The sequence below is a fragment of the Pseudoliparis swirei genome, chromosome 20, assembly GCF_029220125.1.
Source record: "Pseudoliparis swirei isolate HS2019 ecotype Mariana Trench chromosome 20, NWPU_hadal_v1, whole genome shotgun sequence".
Taxonomy (NCBI): Eukaryota; Metazoa; Chordata; class Actinopteri; order Perciformes; family Liparidae; genus Pseudoliparis; species Pseudoliparis swirei.
The window spans coordinates 5,302,273-5,321,118 of NC_079407.1; the positions used below are offsets into that span (position 1 = coordinate 5,302,273).

General features: G+C 43.0%; 2 protein-coding genes across 7 annotated transcripts; both read right to left on the bottom strand.

The window, feature by feature from the left end:
* Positions 1-1,294: 1,294 nt before the first annotated feature.
* On the bottom strand, positions 1,295-12,971 carry akt2 (v-akt murine thymoma viral oncogene homolog 2). 4 transcript variants are annotated; one of them, XM_056440859.1, is made up of 15 exons: positions 12,550-12,971; positions 10,362-10,515; positions 9,954-10,085; positions 9,714-9,825; positions 8,465-8,618; positions 7,563-7,694; positions 7,380-7,445; positions 7,220-7,288; positions 6,438-6,560; positions 6,206-6,334; positions 5,798-6,012; positions 4,829-4,916; positions 4,644-4,746; positions 4,433-4,524; positions 1,295-4,167 (listed from the first exon to the last, which is right to left on the bottom strand). In XM_056440859.1, exons 2-14 carry the CDS (start codon positions 10,405-10,407, stop codon positions 4,445-4,447), a joined length of 1,449 nt encoding a protein of 482 aa, XP_056296834.1. In that variant the 5' UTR covers positions 10,408-10,515; positions 12,550-12,971; the 3' UTR covers positions 1,295-4,167; positions 4,433-4,444. The 4 variants fall into 4 exon arrangements, with proteins under 4 accessions (XP_056296834.1, XP_056296833.1, XP_056296832.1 ...); XM_056440858.1 differs by having other exon boundaries at positions 4,421-4,524; XM_056440857.1 differs by having other exon boundaries at positions 1,295-4,524; positions 12,550-12,970.
* Positions 12,972-13,274: 303 nt separating this feature from the next.
* On the bottom strand, positions 13,275-18,515 carry dhx40 (DEAH (Asp-Glu-Ala-His) box polypeptide 40). 3 transcript variants are annotated; one of them, XM_056440883.1, is made up of 17 exons: positions 18,211-18,515; positions 17,978-18,123; positions 17,756-17,875; positions 17,367-17,603; positions 17,200-17,266; positions 16,997-17,128; positions 16,766-16,865; positions 16,553-16,639; positions 16,221-16,403; positions 16,055-16,135; positions 15,772-15,929; positions 15,405-15,513; positions 15,167-15,275; positions 14,273-14,367; positions 14,077-14,146; positions 13,723-13,951; positions 13,275-13,505 (listed from the first exon to the last, which is right to left on the bottom strand). In XM_056440883.1, exons 1-17 carry the CDS (start codon positions 18,380-18,382, stop codon positions 13,384-13,386), a joined length of 2,217 nt encoding a protein of 738 aa, XP_056296858.1. In that variant the 5' UTR covers positions 18,383-18,515; the 3' UTR covers positions 13,275-13,383. The 3 variants fall into 3 exon arrangements, with proteins under 3 accessions (XP_056296858.1, XP_056296860.1, XP_056296859.1); XM_056440885.1 differs by lacking the exons at positions 13,275-13,505; positions 13,723-13,951; positions 14,077-14,146 and having other exon boundaries at positions 14,279-14,784; XM_056440884.1 differs by lacking the exons at positions 13,275-13,505; positions 13,723-13,951; positions 14,077-14,146; positions 14,273-14,367 and adding an exon at positions 14,694-15,042 and having other exon boundaries at positions 15,147-15,275.
* Between the last annotated feature and the right edge of the window lie 331 nt (positions 18,516-18,846).

Below are 18,846 nucleotides of genomic sequence, written 5' to 3' on the forward strand. Positions count from 1 at the left end.
GAGCAGAGAGGGCAGCCACGCCGCGCAGGTAGCCGCTAATGAAGACCGACAGGTGGGCCACGCTGATTGGGGTGTGGACACACCTGCGTCAAGACGAATGGGTTCAGATCGGGACTTCCGGTTGACGTTTTTGAAACCACGTTTTATTTATTTTTTTACGTTTAAATGACCAAAAGTGTGAATCAGAATATACAGAAATTGGACATGCAAGATGTGTACAGTAAACACACTTCCACCTCTGGGGTAATAATAATGGTCTCTGGTATGTTATTGAATCTGTACTCATATAATCCATAACCCCTGCAAATAGTGTGTCATGATCAGGGCTGCACCCAGGTGTTTGGGTGAAGAGTGCGTTTATAATTTTATACAAATAAATGGACTATTGATCCAAAAAAACAGGTTTCCTCCGACAATTTATACATTCATTTAATTGCTAATATATATATTTTTTGAAAATTGTACCAAGATAACAATTTGCATACATTAAGCCTTCCCACAATGACTGGAGTTTGATTCTGTTTGGAGAAATACCAAATGTTGTTATTTTAATGTGGGGTTTTGGAGTAAAACGTACACATTAAACGGCTTTTATTACAATAAAACAATCATGCTGAACTTATGTAAGATTTGTCCCTCTAATTTCCTTACACACAACAGATCCAGGCAATACCCTCAATGGTTTGGCTAATTGGTCAAGGCTACTGAATGAAGGCTGGGACACAATGTAACTGGAGCCGTTTGATGGCAGAGCTAGAAATAAAGGGACGGTTTCCATTCAGGTATGGAGGACTTAAAATGTCTTAAGTATAAATAAATAAATGCATGAATAAATATAGGAATAAATAAATGTATAAATACAGGAATAAATCAATAAATGATTAAATAAATACAAGAATAAATAAATGTATAAATAAAAAGGAATAAATCAATATAATTTATACCTAAACAGGACATTAAATAAATCTATTTCTACATTTCTGTATTTCTTCATTTAGTTGTCTCTATTCATGTGTCCACACGTATTTAAACTTTTATTTATTCTTGTATTGATTTATACATTTATTTATTCTTGTATTTATTCATGCATTTATTGATACTTAAGACATTTTAAGTCCTCCATACTCAGGTGCTCTATGGCTGCACATTTTGGCATTATTGCACAACAATGACACAACACGTGACATCTTTCAACTCCCCCTGGTCATATTACATTAAAAACTGCTATGCTAAGCATTACTCAATATTGGGGCGCTGCTGCAGGTGTACACTGTAATAAAACACAGACGCACAGTTTATTCAGCAAAATGTTTTACTGGCACATTATAGTTGCAAATGTTATAAGCTACAATTGTGTAGCAGGTATCGCCCGTTACATTGTAAAGTCTTGCAAAGGAGGGCTGGAACTGTCTACCAGGACAATGACCTTCCCATAAAGATTGCTTTTTTTCTTTGCCCTCTGAGCCTCACAGCCTAACAGCTACAAGCAACAACAAAAAGAAGAAGTCTTGTTACATCTGCATCAGGTGTGACATTCGTGACTATTGATCACATTCAAATACACAGAGAAGCAAGGTTGTAAAGCTGCAAATCAAAATACTACAAAGCTGCAGTCCTCCCCCTCTACGAATGCTGCATTCACCATCAAGCTGTTTTTTAAATTTGTGTGTGTGTGTGGTATTTACACAATAGTGAGGAGGCACTTGTTGTGCCTGTGTTTGCCTACAGGAGAGGTCAGGAGTATTAACTTGCATGTTCAGCTGTGAAAGCATTGCTTAAAGCGTGGCCAGCAGCGAGGTTCAGAGTATGGCTTCACAACCAATATTTAAAAAGTACAGCAGCACCCCCTTATGGCCATGATAGCAATGAAGGCAAGTCCACAGTGGAGTCCATCAGTGCAGTGGCTCGGATGTACGATTCCTGCCGTTTTTCCCAAAGCAGGACACTAGGCGTGACGGCTGTGCCTGAGCCCGTGAGAAGAGGTGCTGGAGTTGTGAACTGTAAATCAAAGCCATTTGATCACATCCTCCTCCTCCTCAGGAACTGGGGGCCACCTGCTGCCCAACGACGAGTCAAACACCTGCTGCTTTGTCTGTGTCCTCCTTCCAACTTTCACTCAAACTTCTCACTGTCACAGTCTGTCACTCACACAAATGTAACAAAAAACAGATGAATGAGAGACATGAGGGGTATCTCAGAGAATGGGCATCGAGGTTTCTCTAAAAACCTTTGAATAGGATCAATTTAATTATTCTTAATCATACCGTACGTATCAACGGATGTGTCTTGTCTAGTTTGTTTGAGCATCATCTGGACAATAGTTGAGCTTTGTCAAAAAGGAGCAAAACTTTAAACTGGATTCTGAAAAATGTCATACGGTTCAATACATTTTCTTTCTAGTTTCAAAAACAATGATCAAATAATGTACATTTTCCTTAATAAAACTTCCCTTCCATGTGCTCTGCAAACCCAAAACGATCAGCCCATTCAAAATCCCATTACCGAGTTACCATCCCAGCTCGATAAGCATTCAGCCGATGGAAACCCCTTGAAATGAAGAAAGTAATCAAAAAGAAAGCCATTTAATATATAATTTTTTATATAATGTATACTTAAAAAAAAGACAATGTGTCTTTGAAAATTTGAGAAATAGATGGACAAAGAAAGGATAAAAATCAACAAACAAAACGATGACAAACAAAACGATCTTGATGTTCCTTTCGTGAAGCTCAAAGAGCCGCCGGGGCAGGAAGCGCTCGACGTGAGCGCTTCTCTGTGGCGTCACGGGCCGCCATGACTCCCCGGCAAGCAGATTTTCATTTCAACTTAACAACGCATCCGCTGATGTTTTCATTTGCAGGTCGAATGTTGGTCGACCGGCTCGTGCAGCATTTAATTGGACTGCAAACCTGCAGACTGTCGCTCCTGACATGAAGTGGGTCAACACAGCATTACAGAAAACACAAACAAAAACAGGTCCTAAACATCAGCTGTGGAATCATTTGAAGTGTTAAACGTCCACCAAGTCAGTCAATTTTTGGCCTCATTATAAAAGACTCAACAAACGATTGAACTCATCATTCTTTTAAATATGGGAACTTTCCACACGAAAAAAAGAATCTTTAAAAACTTACACTGATAATACAAATAGAAAAATGAACAAGAAGATTGGTGCCTAACTCTTCAGCCAAAGAGTGAGAATTACTGGATCGAGGACAGCGAATGGCCGTGTGCGTCGACATTGGTCTGTGGAAAAGCGTCTCTCTATTCTCCTCTTGCCTTCCTCTCTTTAACACGTAGGGACTGGCCTTAATGAAACCGTTCTACACCTCCAACCAGCAGCCAGTTGGTCGCCAAGTCAGTCTGGACTCGACGAACCCGACAGCTGCATCACTTGAAATTAATTAATGCAGCTCTTAAAGCAAAGGTTAGCCATGCAAGAGATCCCAGTTTCTATTCCTGACTGAGTCTTGAGCGCCAACTGGTCACAGCAATCATAAATGACATCCTTGTCTTGTTCCCTTTAAAAAAAAAAGAAAGAAAAAGGCCATCGAGGGGGTTGCGTAGTGTCCTCTCGTCGATATTCCAGCAATAGTTCAGAGTTTACAAACATGTATGAAAACAGACACGAATGGATGGTTGAGAATCAAAATGGTTGTTCATACATCCTCCTGCACTCATCTGCGCATGCACACACACATCCACACACACACACACGTGCAGTGCAAACACAGAAATGGCAACCCTCCCCCGATATCCCCCTACTGTAGGAACAGTCCCACACTTGATTTGTAACAGCAAGTTCCAGAAAGAGCACTTGTTCAAAAAAAGAAGAAGAAAAAAAAGAAAATCACATACAAATGCAGAAATATGGCGTGACATTTAAAACCGTAACAATCGATGTAACAATCTTGTCCCCCCCAAATCTTTTCTATTTTCCTAATTTTGATTATGCTTTTAAAAATTCTATCAAGTACATTTGCGTGTATATATATTTATATGCAGTCTACGCATGGGTTGGTGTATATGTATGTGTGTGTGTGTGTGTGGAATGGGTACAGCTGGTAAAGAGGTGGTACTTGCTGGCATAACCTGGTTTTCAAAGGGTCAAGGCTTTGACCCCAGTGTGGTGCAGCAGAGGTCCTGCAGGAAAGCCTGAAGCCAACCCTGAGGACGCACAGAGACAAAGCTGCCAGTCAATCCACACAAACCTGCTGAGCTCAGTCATTCACCTCATACTCAATGATCCCCGCCTTGTCTGAATAGCCAGGATATGTATGTGCGTGCGTGTGTGTGTGTGTCCGTCCGTGTGTACGTGCGTTAAAGACCGAATGAAAATGTGTCTTGTGCCAGTTTCCGTTTCTGCCGTCGCCCAGCAGTGCAAGTGTGTATGTGGGATTGTGATCGTGTGTTCGCCTGCCTGCTTGCTCACGAGTCTCCGTGATCATTCCCGGATGCTGGCAGAGTAGGAGAACTGAGGGAAGTGCGTGCGCTGATCTGAATCTTCTGGATCTAAACTGTCATCTGGAGTAAAGGGAAGGAGAACAACACAAGACATGAGACATCCAGACATGAACGTGTCAAAACTCTTGCAAGTACAAACTTTAAAAAAGCGCAATGAGGGCGGCAGTCGTCATACTTACACTTGTCAGGGGGAGTTATTGTTATGGTTTGTGCCGTGAACTCATCGTCGAAGTAACGCGTGTCCGTCTCTGATGTCACCTGGGGCTTGAAGGGTGGAATAAGCTGAGGAGGAGAACGACATTAGTGCGTTCACATTGTGGACATCTTATTCGAACTGCAACGTGTATTCCTCCCAGCACCTCACCTTTATTTCAAGAACATCCTGCCAGTTGATGGAGGAGAAGAACTTGTGGCTCATCACTTCTTTGGCATCGTCCGACCCGCCTCCAAGCCTGGAAAACAAAACAAAATTGCCATCATCATCATCATCCTCAGAAGCTTCCTTTTCTTTCGGCAGATAATTGTGTAAACACAAGTGCTTGTGTTGTGCTGTAAGCCAGGCAGTGCTCAATGTACTAATACTAGCAGCTCTTTGACTGTTCTCAGAAACACTGGGGAGCGACCAAAACAACAATCAATTATGTCCCTGTTTATGGCCAATAGCCTGGACCAAAACGAATCAAAAAAGGGGAACAACGGCTTAATAATGGGGTTACTCATTTTATAGCCGAATATGTTGCGCCCTCGAGCGCAGCGGGAGATTCATTGACACCAATCAAGTGCTACAGACGTGGTGAAAAGTCCCAAGAGGAACATTTTTCTGTTTAAAATGATAAATGTGAAATGTTCTTTTATACTTACAAAAAGAGCTAAAGAAATATATTTGTCGCTATTTTAAACTTGCATCAAACAGATGTTATTAATTTGGTAAAATATCTATAAAAAGTATAGCTGGGGATGATTTCATATTTTCAATATAGCGCAACTAGAATAGTCGCCTCACGGTTTTGTGCCTCCACCAATCAGAGAAGTTTCAGTTTACATCCACGTCGGTCCAGAACGCCATCCCGTCACACTTGTATCCCGTTTGTGTTAAACTGTCATAAGTAGGTTATTAATTCCTGTGTGAAGTCACAGTAACCTTGACCGTTAACCTCTTAATTCTAATCAGTTGAGTCGGTGACCTTTGTGCCAAATTTGGAGACATTCCTTCAAGGCGGTCCTGAGAGATGGAAGGACGAACAACCCGAAAACACAATGCCGATGGCCTCGGCTATTCATGGCGAGGGAGAACAACAACAACGCCGCCGCCGCCCGGCTACGAACCACACACCTTTGTTTGGGATCCTTTTTGAGCAGGCCGGCCAGCAGGGCCTTGGCTTCGGGCGCCAGGTTCTTGGGGAAGCGGATCTCCTCCATGAGAATAAGTTCAAAGAGACGCTCGTGGTCCTGGTTGTAGAAGGGCAACCGACCGCACATCATCTCGTACATGACCACGCCCAGCCCCCACCAGTCCACCGCTCGGCCGTAGTCGTTGTCTTCTAGCACCTGAATGAAAAGAGGGCCCGTATTAGGACGTACACCAACATCCGAGACGATATTTAGTCTCATATCACAATATCGATACGGTACTACAAAATGTTGCCGACGTGAAACTACAAACCTATCAAAAGCCCTTTAGTGTCAGTACTTATTTACATAATCCTGGTCACACAACATAGTGATGTCATCATGGGGTTACCTCTGGTGCCAGGTACTCTGGAGTTCCGCAGAAGGTTTTCATGGTGGCCCCGTCTGTGATCCCCTCTTTGCACAGCCCAAAGTCTGTGATCTTTATGTGGCCGTCCTTGTCTAGCATGAGGTTCTCCAGCTGTGCGGGGAGAGAGAATCTAGGGTTAAAAGCATGTCGAGGAACTTCCTGCCAGCTTATTTACAAAAAAATACACCAACGCCGTCAAGAGCAAGCAGCTTACCTTTAAATCCCTGTAAACGACATTGCGTGAGTGGAGGTACTCCAGCGCGGACACTATTTCTGCGCCGTAGAATCTCGCTCGGTCTTCTGAGAACACTCTGTCCCGCGATAAGTGAAAGAAGAGCTGAAAAGGAGTGAAGAAGAAAGAGTAGACGGGAATAAGGGACAGAACAATTCTTCTGCTTTTAAACATACTCGATTTGATCAAATCTTTGTGATGTTAACTTTGTGACATATTCTTTGTGGTCATTTTTAATGTCAGAAAGAGCTCATGAGGAAATAACTGATTATAAGCATAATTAGTAAAACAAACCAAAGTTATAGTGACAAATGGAAAAAAAAGAGGAGTCGCTGAGTCACTTGCGTTACTATGGCTACCGATGGATTTACACACACACACATAAATATATATACATGGCTTTTATAGATCAATTATATGATTACTTCATGAACTGTACACGATCATAAGATACATTTGAAAAGTAATTTAGCTTTTGAAATTATGAGTTGTTGTGTCCTGGTCCAGTTGTTCGGTCCCCTCCGAGGTTCGACTGACAGCTTTCACACCAGCCCAAATAATTCACACTAACCAGACAAATGCACGAGGGGTCTATTTTAACCGGACCGAACATGTGAGGTGCGAGAGCTGCCTTAAACGGATGCATCACAAGGTGTTAGGTTTCCTTTTTACACCCCTGCTACTGCAATTAGCCATCTTCCAAAAAGGTCGTCAAGGTCTATCCACACAATTATAGGCCGGATGAAAAAGAGGGGAAAACTTACTTCTCCACCATTTGCATACTCCATCACAAAGCATAGCCGATCATTCGTTTGAAATGCATATTTTAGTGTCTGCAAAGAAGTAAAAACAATATTAGTGTCTGTATTGGACTGATTATATGATTCCTTCGATGTGTCAACAATCGGGGCAACAGGAACTCACCGTTAGAAAGGGATGTCGCGTGTTTTGGAGAACTCTGCTCTCTGTAACCGTGTGTGCCACCTCATCCTAGAGGAATACATACATAGCACGCAATGAGAGCAAGACGACGTAATAAATTCATCATAATCCTGTTCCAAAAACAATTTAGAGACAAGATAACATTGTGATGCGGTGAACACTAACTTTCGCAATGATGACTTCTTTGCGGAGGATTTTCATGGCGTAGTACATCCCTGTGGCCTTCTCCTTCACCAGGATCACTTTACCAAATGTCCCTTTACCCAGCAGCTTCAGGTAGTCAAAATCACTCATGGTCTGAAGGAAAAAGTAAAGCCGTGACAAGGAGGCATGACTAATATTTGTGAGTTTTGATGAGTTAAACATTTATCTGATATAAAAATATATGATGGCCTGTCTTTGAAATGTATACTTCTCTTGTGCATGTAAGACATGGCATCCTGAAATAGTTATAAACAGTTCAACTCAAATTACAGAAATAATCCCGAAAATGTACACGAGTGAACCAGCGAGCCGATAGCAGAGCGGCGAGGGGGCCCACCGCACAGGGGCCAGTGCTCCCAGTCCCGAGTTCAATTCCCTCCCGCATCATTTGATAAATATCATCCCCCTACTCTCTTTCCCAACAAGTCCCGTCTCTGAGCTATAACTATCAAATACAGGAATAAAACCCAAATAATCAGTTAAAAAAATAAAAACATTTGCATGCCTATCGCAACTGGTGATCACAATTTGAATAATATAACATACACTATCAAGCAGGAAATCATTTCAATAGGGATTACACAAAATTAATTTGAAGAACCACAAACCAGTAAACGATCATCGGTCCACTTAAAAGTATGTCGATATGTTATACACACTGCATGACGGACCCAGCAGAAAACCAAGTCCGTAAAAACCCATTGAAGTTCCCTTAAGAGAAATGTTGCCCTCCACTCAATTTGAGGTTGCCTCACCAAATACGCTTTGAGAAAGAGGCTTAAAGTTTAAACAACTTGCTCAATACAGATGAGCTGAGCTGGACAAACACTCAGCTGCCAGGCACTGCTTGTGCAAATACTGACCACTTTTGTGCGGGATTTGGACACAGCAATCTCCATCTCCTCCGTGCCGCTGATGTCGCTCGGTGAGCCAAATTTAATCTCCATGGGCTCCTCCTCGTGCTGGTGACTCTTCAGGCTGTTTGCCACAGTCTGGATCGATTGCATCCATTCCTCCCTGACCCAGAAGAGACACACATTACCGTTATCAAATCTAACCCGTGTCTACATTACTCTGAATCTATTCTGTAAACATTTGAACTGGCAGACGTGTTCCCTGAGTTGTAGTTAGCAGTGACATATTTTTGTAAAATCTTTGTATTCAGATGGTTTTATATGTTGCGCCAAAAATATGTCCTGAAGGATGAAGCGGTAGTCTAGCTGGAAAACACAAGTTAGAGGGTTGAGGCTGGGATTTGATGGTTGGCGGGGCTGATGAAAACATTCAATGACGATTGCTTAGGTTCGGGGTAAATATTCAGGGTCAATCTGGCACTAAATTATATTTCCACATGGTCTTTCCTTCTCTTGCCAACTAAAATGGATTTCACTGCCTTTCGGGAACAATGGCCCATCAAAGGCTCTCTCTGTTGCTCCGGCTGTCTTTCTTTGCTTACAATATATGATGAGATTATCTTGTGTAAAACATGTTTCCCTTGAGTCCCTGTCAATACTTTAGTCATATCCCATCTAATCTCCATAAGAGACAGAAGGCTAGGACTCTACTGTGTGCACACTATTCTGGCTCTATCTCAAAAGGCATTTATATTCTTTTCATCTATGTTTACCTTCTAGTCGCACTAAACCAGTGTTTTGCAAGCCCACAAATCCTTACCAAAGTTGACATATCTAAATGTAACCTTTAAATGTTATTTTTAATCCAATTCAAACTCAATCAGATGTCTTCATAGGGAGTTTGGCTATTCTGTAACACGATTCTGTAAATGATAATGGGGAGCATGAGGCAACAGAAGAAAATTGACTAGGAACTCAGCAAAGTAAAAAGTCTGTCTGTCCCTCTCATTAACATATTTGTTGTTAAATTGGAGGAGGAGGAAGAGATGTTGCTATCATCATATTGGTCTGGAGCTTCAGTGGAGACTTTGTTAGATGATGTCTGTTTGTCAGATGTACTGGCCTAAAGCACACTTGAGGCCGCACTTACAGGGATGAATAAAGTATAATCTAATCTCTAATCTAAACAAGGTATTTCTCAACCAAAGAGACCAGTAATTTGTAATATCATAAAACCATTGGTATTGATGGGTTTTACCTCTCCTCGTTGCCGTCGACATGGAAGGTGCGCTCGATAACAGAGGTCCACTGCAGGCAACGGATAACAAATGTGTTGGGTCTTGGGCGCTCCGTCTTCATGAGCTGGCATTCTACAACGCAAAGGAACGTGAGCCAACTCTGGATAAACCGAAGGCGCCGACAACAAAACATGTACAAGCAAAACTTCTCAAAGTTTAATCTGGCACATGCTATTGCCAGGCAGGTGGGTAAAACTGACCTGCGACAGAGAAGTTGTTGAGTGGTGGGAGGCTGTGGTCACTGGACACCTCGGGCTTCTCTTTATAGCCGATGAAGGAGCCATCGCTCTTCAAGATGAAGTAGCGGGGCCGCCATGTTTTAATGTATTCCCCTGGAAAACAGAAAGGCGAAGAATTTTGATCCGACAGAGTTGTCGTGTTTGAGTACTCGGCTTGAATACGGATTCTATGTGACACACGACTATAAACAAGGGGAATCCATTGTAAGGGACTAAGCTGAGCACAGCTGTTCTCCATTAATGAGGAAACTAACTTGACAGACAAGCCTACAGGTGGAGTATTTGATACTCAGAATGTAGATGTTAACATAGACTATCGTATTAATGTAGACTCCGATGATTGACGTTAAACACCAGAGGCCGCCGTACCTCTCTTTTGGAGCCATCCCTCTTTCACAACACTGACTTCATTCATGCTGGGGCAGAGGACCGTCTGGGCTGGGCGGGGGCTGCAGGCCGGCTTGAGGATATTGTGCAAACTGACAGTGGCTCGCCCAACAAAAAAAACTGGATATTGTAATACCTGAAGGAGAAGAACAGAAAGAAATACTGTTACTGCAGAACACACTGTCTACGAAATACAACGCAATGTGAATTGTTGCATTAACATGTACAGATAAAACAAAAACATCAACGTTCATTCATACGAGAGGGGCTTTGAGAAAAGAAACATCCTAGGATCCTTGGATACGTAATAGGAGGACGCTATTAGTCTTTGTTAAATATTTAAAACCTCTGGTGAACAAAAACACTGTTTACAATTAATTTTCCTCAAAATAAAAAGCATCTGTAGTGTGGCCGAAAGGAAGTAAAACTACAGCCAGGAAGGTGTTGGCAAACACATAAAGTAGAAAGCGATTCCTCCAAACAAAAGGAAACTTTCTCTGCCCGGCTCTCGATGCCTATCGGAGTGTTGTCACCACACTGCGCTTGAATACATTCTTCACCTTCTCTGGCACTCTGTCGCCTTGAAACACAACGCCACAACAAAGAAAACTGCTGAAATCTGCATGTCAGCTCACCACCTCATATCGGACCATCTAACACTTATGACGGTGAGATCCAAAATGGGACTAGCGTAATGACTTTCATGATCACAAGCTAGATTAAAAAGACTCCAGATACCTCCATTATCTCATGCAACTCCCCCTGAAATGCACCAGTGTTTCCAGTGTCATAACTACTGAACAGCTAACCCATTGGAGCATATATATTTATCCCTGCACTTCTCGCACTCTCCACTTCTTCTTGCACTACTGTTTCACAGCTACGGTATATAGCCATTCCGCCTTGTATATACTTTAAGTCACTTTCTTAAACTTCTTCAGACCGTTGCACTGTTTTACACCGTTTGTTTTGTACTGCACTGTTTTGTTTTGTCATTTATATTTTGTGTAAGCACACAGAGTCACTTTACCAAGTCAAATTCTTTGTTTGTGCAAACTTACTTGGCCAATAAAACCTGATTCTGATGATTCTGATAACACATCTCAACATGTTACTCTAGTGATGCCAAGTAGAAATCCAAAATCAAATATGCCAATGATCCAACAATTAGAAAACTGGCTGCAAAGCCTTGTATTGTTAAATCTAATAGTCGCCCAAAGCTCCTGCTGAATGTTTGCGGAGGCCCTGGTGATCCAGGGTCGACCCTGAATCAACAGATTATGCTAGAATTTCCCCACTAGAATTTCCACAGAAACTCCCAGTATTTCAGTGGAAGTGATGGGGTTGAATAGTACAAGTGCACACGGTCGCCAGAACAGGAGGACTGTTTAAACTGCTATGTTTACAAAGATAAAGACAGATAAGGATTCCCACGACTTCAGACTTTGTTATGACCATTCATAGCTTCTCATTTGAAAGGGGAGAATACTGACTGCTTTTTCACGGATGACTGTAATAATAGCGTAGGACAGCTTTTTCCTTGCACTTTGCAACTTACACCTTTAATGATCTCACAAATAGGAGCAGCCACAACAATGTGTTATGGAGCTTGGTTCAACGTCACAATGTGGCCCCACTTGAGGAAATGACACACGAAAACACAAATCGCAATTCTTAACGTAACATAGCTCCCCAGTTAACGTCAGATTAGAGCAGTTAATCAATGTCTAGAAGGGAGGGAAAAAAACCGCAACGTTACCCAGCACAACCACAAGCTGTCCGCCGTAAACAAGAACGTGACGTTCGCATATCCTCTTTCCCTTCAAGTTTAACGTTAGTGACGTTAACCGATCTAACTGACGCAAAGTCAACAAACGTTAACGTTACCTTTTCAAGCACGAGACGGATCGTCGTGTGTCCTCTAAATAAGTTTGACCGACACTTCAAACTGCGGCCGACGAGGTCAAACAGTTTGGGGACGAGCGGCTCGAACGACAGCAGCGAGGACGCTGACCACGACCGCTTTACGACCAAACAAGGCAGCTAGCAAAAATAGCTCCCGAGCTAACGGCTAGGTAGCGTGTCAGTTAGCTAGCCATTTGCGCACGTTCTCTCCCCGTTTACCATTTTCTTACCTCGACTTCAGGGACAAATAAAACCAATTTCTTACCCTTTCCCCCGGCTGCTCGGTTTCTTAAAGAGGCTCGGAAGGTGCGCCGCAGAAGTCTCTCCCACCAGTTATCGCTTGACGCTTGTGTGTATTGAACTCTGTCAATGATCACACAGCTTTAGCGGTCCAGAGCTTGTTTTCTTCCCTCACAACAACAGCGTGCTTTGGTCCGTTGCTGCTGCAGTGGTTCACTGAAGCGTGTGCGAACCCGCGAGAGAATAAAGTCCACCGAGCTCTGGCTTGATGGATGGCTATTTCGAATACGAGTGCAAATAATTTGCAAATCCTCGACGGATGGAAAAAAAAAACCGCCTCCTTGTGGATTTAATGTGTTTTTTTAAAGTCGCCTGCTTAGCGTCGAAGCCCTCCGTCCCAGCCAGACAGTACAGCAGCCCCGCGCAGAAGGAAGTGACGTAAGAGGCCAGAGAGGGTCCACTGCACCTGAACAGTCGGTTTGAAAGTACATCCTGTACGACACTCTTAACCTCACCCCGACTGCGTGGAGCTGGTGCACAAAGAGGCAGTGCTATAACACTTTTGTTTAAAGTCATATGAAATGTCCCCAAATGTGACTTTAAAAAAAATAATTTAAAAAATCATCTAGTCGCAATTAAGAATTAAAGCACATTTTCTTTGGATTTAAAACTTGTCAAAATATCAATGAAACTAACCACTGCGACCTCATCGTGTGTAAAGCGGAGGGATTAAAAAGAGCAAGACAATCATTATTTTCATTATAAATGTAACAAATATTTATTGTGCAGAAGTAGTTTCCAGTCGATTCTTTGTGATGCATTTCGTTAACTACGTTCTTGAAAAGCAAAGCGCTTTCGGTCAAAACGCTTTGTTTAGTTGTCTTTGTTGCTTTCGCTGCATGTAGCGGGCGCGAGCATCGCCGACAGCGGCCTCGTTGTTACGCTTCTCCAGCTTTTTTACGACATTCTCAGTAGAAACCTCTGAAAAAAGAAACAAATATTAGTTTGTTATATATTACTTCTTTCACTTTGTAAAACAATGAGCTTCATGCCCAGATGGCCTTTTAATCCAGCCTGTCATATAGGCGTTCTCTGATGTTGGATCATTTTATATATGGTAATAGTATGCACCATCAACATTTATTGAGGTATATAACATTACATATATATATATATAAATCTAATTAACTCTGAAAACCTGGTTGTCTTTTGGCTGCTTCCTTGTTCTCCCACTTTATCATCTCCTCGTCGGTCACTTCTTCTCTTGCCACACTGCTCAGCTCATAGACGTCCACCTCGTGTAGTTTGGGTAGTAAGTCCTTCACCCACTCGTATCGAATAGGACACGCGGTCCTGACATACACCCGCGAGGTCACCAGCACATCGTGGAAGATGACCCAGTTCAGCTTACCTTCCTGGTCGAACAGCTTGGAGAGCAACAAGGGATTGTGATCAGAGTTAGACGGAGCATGAGCGTTTTGGTTCCAAATGTAATGCTTCTTCTTTAAAAACTGTTTTTATTATGAAAGCTTTTTTTTGAAAATGCATTTACCGATGAGGATGGATGAATGTGAACCATGGATCCATGGCCATCCATTGTGCAAAACACCTTTCCAAAAGACCTAAGTGAGGTGGGAGAAAGAAAATTAACTGAACAATGATTCACTCAACCAGGCTGTATTACTAAGAGAGAATATAGAAATCAAGAAAGTTATATACAAATATTTTAAAATTAAGTTTGGTTATACCTTCTGGCAACATTGGTGAAGTATCCTGTGCACAGACATCGTCTGAAGAGTTCACTCTTATCGCCATCAAATGTGTCGACGGGGAAATCTCTTTTCTGAAAGCAGGACAGAGGGTCTCTTTCAAATTAATCATCACACCGGTGCGTCAGCAAAACTAAAATCATGAATGAATAAATGACAGTTGCACATCTGACGACAGCAATCTGCAAAGAGGTCCTTTACAATAATAATAAATCAAATTTCTATAGCGATTTTCATAATACTCAAAGACGCTTTACAACACATAATAAAAAAATTCCTAAAAGCTATGCATTAAAAACAAACGATAAAAGCAAATAAGAACGTTCAGAGCACACAATCACACATTAAAAGCAGTTTTGAACAGGTGGGTTTTGATTAGTGATTTAAACTGTGAAAGTTCGGTGCAGTCACGGATGATTTTGGGGAGAGAGTTCCAGAGGGAGGGGGCAGAAATGGAGAAGGCTCTGTGACCCCATGTCCGGTGCTTGGTCCTGTGAGGAATGGAGAGGAGGCATCAGAGGAGCGGAGCCGACGGGATGGAGTGTGATGGTGAAGCAGATCGGTCAGGTAGCAGGGGGCCTGGTTATGGAGGGCTTTGTAAGTGAGAAGGATTTTGGACTGGATACGTTCTGGGACGGGGAGCCACTGGAGGGTCTGGAGAATAGGGGTGATGTGATCGCGGGAGCGGGAGTGGGTGAGCAGCAGAGTTCTGAATATACTGGAGTTTATTTAGAATTTTGGATGTTGTACTTGAATAATTGTAAAGGAAAAAGCCCAATCTAATAAGAAATAGGCAGAATTGTGCAGCTGTAATGTTTACAGCCATATGCAGTTGTCAACAGGGCATGGATACGAAAATGAGCCGTGCTGAACCTGTTGGAGGCGGAGGAGGATCTCTCGCAACTGTGTCTCCACACTAAAGGCCGACTTCAGCGCCCTCCAGTGGATCCAATGATCCTTACACCACGCTGAGGGTCTGTCGCTGCAGGAGGCAAGAGAGAGGCTCACACTTATGACGGTTGTGATAATAAAATCACCATGCAGTATGAGGTCACGGATACAAATATATATACGGATGAATCCAACAGCATTAATCAGTCAAGTTAGTTACCTGGATTTACATAACTGAAACACACAGAGGAGAGTGGCAAAGTCGTTCAAGCTGCCGGTCGCTAGCGCCCTGTGTATGGTATCCGCCTCTTTCTGATTCTCAGGGTGGCCTGCAGGCAGGAAGAGATCAGTCTTTTACACTACACTTCTCTGCACCTGTCATTTCCTGACACACTAAACAAGCTAACAAATAATACAGAACTGAATTGGCTTCATTTTAGTACATCTGCTACTAAACATTCCCCTTAATATAACCCAAACATTATGGACAACAAATGCTTTTCCATTTGTCTGTAAGCCGAACGCTTTTTCACCCTCGTCGTTTGGTCAACACGTGATTTGTTCCGCTTTAAAGCTTCACTGCTGACCTGGCCGGATGAAAATGTTCTCTACAGACAGCATGGCGGCGACGGGGAGCAGCAGGTCCTCACAGCCGAGCGAGGCGGCTTTGAGCACGGCCCTGGTAAGGCCCGGGTGAAGCGGGAACTCCACCATCAGCTTCCCCAGCCGGGTCACTCTTCCTCTCCTGCAGACAGCACAGAGAAGTTCTTAAAGATAGATGGATACTTTATTCATCCACAAGGGGACATTAAGTAAACCCACTACTCCTGTGCTTTGAAGCACACAGGTCAACATGTATATACGCCTCACCTGTCGATGGCATCAAACTGGTAGAGCTGTTTTAAAGCCTCAAGAATAAACCTTTCCTCTGGACAGTCCATATAAGGGAACCTTAAAAGAAACAAAATATTTCTTAGAGAAGATAAAAAAGGCAGTAAAAAGAAAAAGATTAACTATAAGGAAGCAACCAGTGTACCTGATGACATCATGAACACCCAGGCACTTGAGTGTGAGTATCACTGAGGTCAGACTTGTCCTCTGGATTTCCGGAACTGTATAGTCAGGCATGCTCTTCTCCCAGAATTCCTTGGTGTAGATTCGAAAGCATTTCCCAGCCGAGGTTCTTCCCGCTCGGCCTGCTCTCTGCTCTCCCTCGCTCCTAATCACAGAAAATACCACCCCGCCATGAAAGTTCAGCCAACTTCTCTATAGCCAAGCTTTCTTAAAAATTGAATGAATGCAAGCAGGAAAACCAAAAATTATATAGTTGATTTGAAAATGGTATGTTAAGTCTTAAAAAAAACTCACTTTGAAATAGGCACCACCTCCAAGATATCCATGCCCACCCTTGAGTTGTGGTTGAGTTGCTTCACAAACCCGCTGTCTATGATGTACCTTGATAGGGGCAGGGGGGACAATATGCTTCATGTTAACTGTTTGAGTAATTACAAACGCACGTAATTGTCGTCAATGTGATAAATGCAGCCTATCGATCATCCAATAGCCACCGGCCTCACTCACTTTATGCCATTGATGGTGAGAGACGTTGCTGCAATGTTGGTGGCCACGACACACTTCCGTATTCTTGAAGGTGGAGGCTGAAAGATCTGCCTCTGCTGATCTACGACCAGACCAATAAGAGGTTTTAATGAGTTTTATTTAGCAGTATCGTCAGAGAACGATATCTACTTGATCTGAAAAAAACTACAACTTTAATCCACGTATCAATGAAAAAGGTGTGATAGTATTTACCTGTGGGCATGGATCCATAAAAAGGCAAAATAAGAAGGCCCTCCACCATTTGGTCCTCCACGTCATAACGGTAGTCTATGGACTCAGCTTTTTCATACAACATGTCACACGCACGCTCAATCTCTGCCTGACCTGTCAAACACGGAGGATTAATGTGACGCATATTGAGAGGGTGAAGACGTACGGGGAGCTTGACAACTTACCCGTCAAAAACACAAGAATATCCCCAGCCATCTCACTGGTGTGCACATCGAGGGCCACTTTGACCACCTGTGAAGCAAAACATGTCAAATAAATGTATAAAAGAAACATTTTATTTCAATGCAAGAATGTTAAGAAAAACACCTGAATCAAAGCTGAAACTCAGTACCTCTTTTAAATAGCCAGCGCTCTCTATGTCTTTGGGTCCCACAGCAAAACCAAATGTGCAGGTGACAGGAAAAGTCTTCCCAGGAATAGTAAAGACGGGACAGCCGCTGAGGAAGGCTGAAAGTTTCTCCGTTTCCAAGGTGGCGGACATCACCACCACCTTCAGAGGGAAAGATCTGCCCTTGATGGCCTTAGCGGAGTCAGAGAACATTTTCTTCAATAGACCCAGGAGAATATCCTGCAAAAATAAAAAAGGGAATACAAATGTACAATGTGCATTGAAAGGCTAAAAAAATTTAGTACATTTTACATGCCAACAAGGTGCATGCATGAATACGGTGCAGCAATGATACATGTCAATGATATTGGGTCGATGTTATTGTCACTCACTGTGTTGAGGCTGCGTTCATGGACTTCATCCAAGATCACAACGCTGTACTGAGAGAGCACCGGATCTGCGAGGATCTCTCTGAGCAGACAGCCGTCCGTCATGTACTTCACCACGGTGCTCTGGCCCAGACGCAGACGCCATTTTCACGGTTATTCACAACAACAACAACAACTAAATACATTGCATTTCCTACAAGGCATGGCGTCGTCTTCGCCTCTCACCTGTGACGTGCAGTCATCGAAGCGTACTTGGTAGCCCACCTCTCTACCCAGAGTGCACTGCATCTCCTGGGCGACCCTCTGGGCCACCGTGATGGCAGCCACCCGGCGGGGTTGCGTGATGCCAATTTTGCCATTTTTGCAAAAGCCTGCACAGAAACAAGAGGAACGAGGTTCGGCACAACAGAGCAGTGACCACAACCGCGTCCCAACTTGAGACAGTTGTTGTCGCGTACCTGCTTGATGAAGGTACTTCGGGAGTTGCGTGGTTTTCCCGCAGCCGGTCTCACCGGTGACAGCCAGAAAAGTGCTGTCTTTGACGGCCAGAACCAGTTCGTCTTTGTGCCGATAGATGGGCAGCTGTTTGGACTCGTATTCTTTCGAGTCCAACCTCGTAGACTTGGACATAACTGACAACTAGTCTCTTTACCAGTAGATACGTGTGAGGAGCTGAACTGACAAGTTAATCATGCGGAACACGGTGTTGTTGGCGTTTGAACTTCATAAAATAGTGACTTCTCATAATTCTCCCTTTCGTTTCGAGGACGACACGCTCGCTCGATGACTTCCGCAAACTAACCCATTCGGCGTTTCTATTGGTCGAGGTGTGGGCACGTGACCGAAGCGCCTCCAACACAAATCAAATTTGGCCGCACTTTTTTCCCCCTTTTTCTTCAAGTGATCTGAAAATGTATCGTCTTACATACAAGCTTTCAGAACCCTACAATAAGCACGTGGCAGTGCAGTGATGAAATAAATATACTTACCAAAAAATTGTTAAATAAATAATGCAAGCCTTTCCAAACAAAAACATCTGCGAACTTAAGGTCATGATAGTAAAGGTATAGATTTATTCTCATTACAAATCAAGG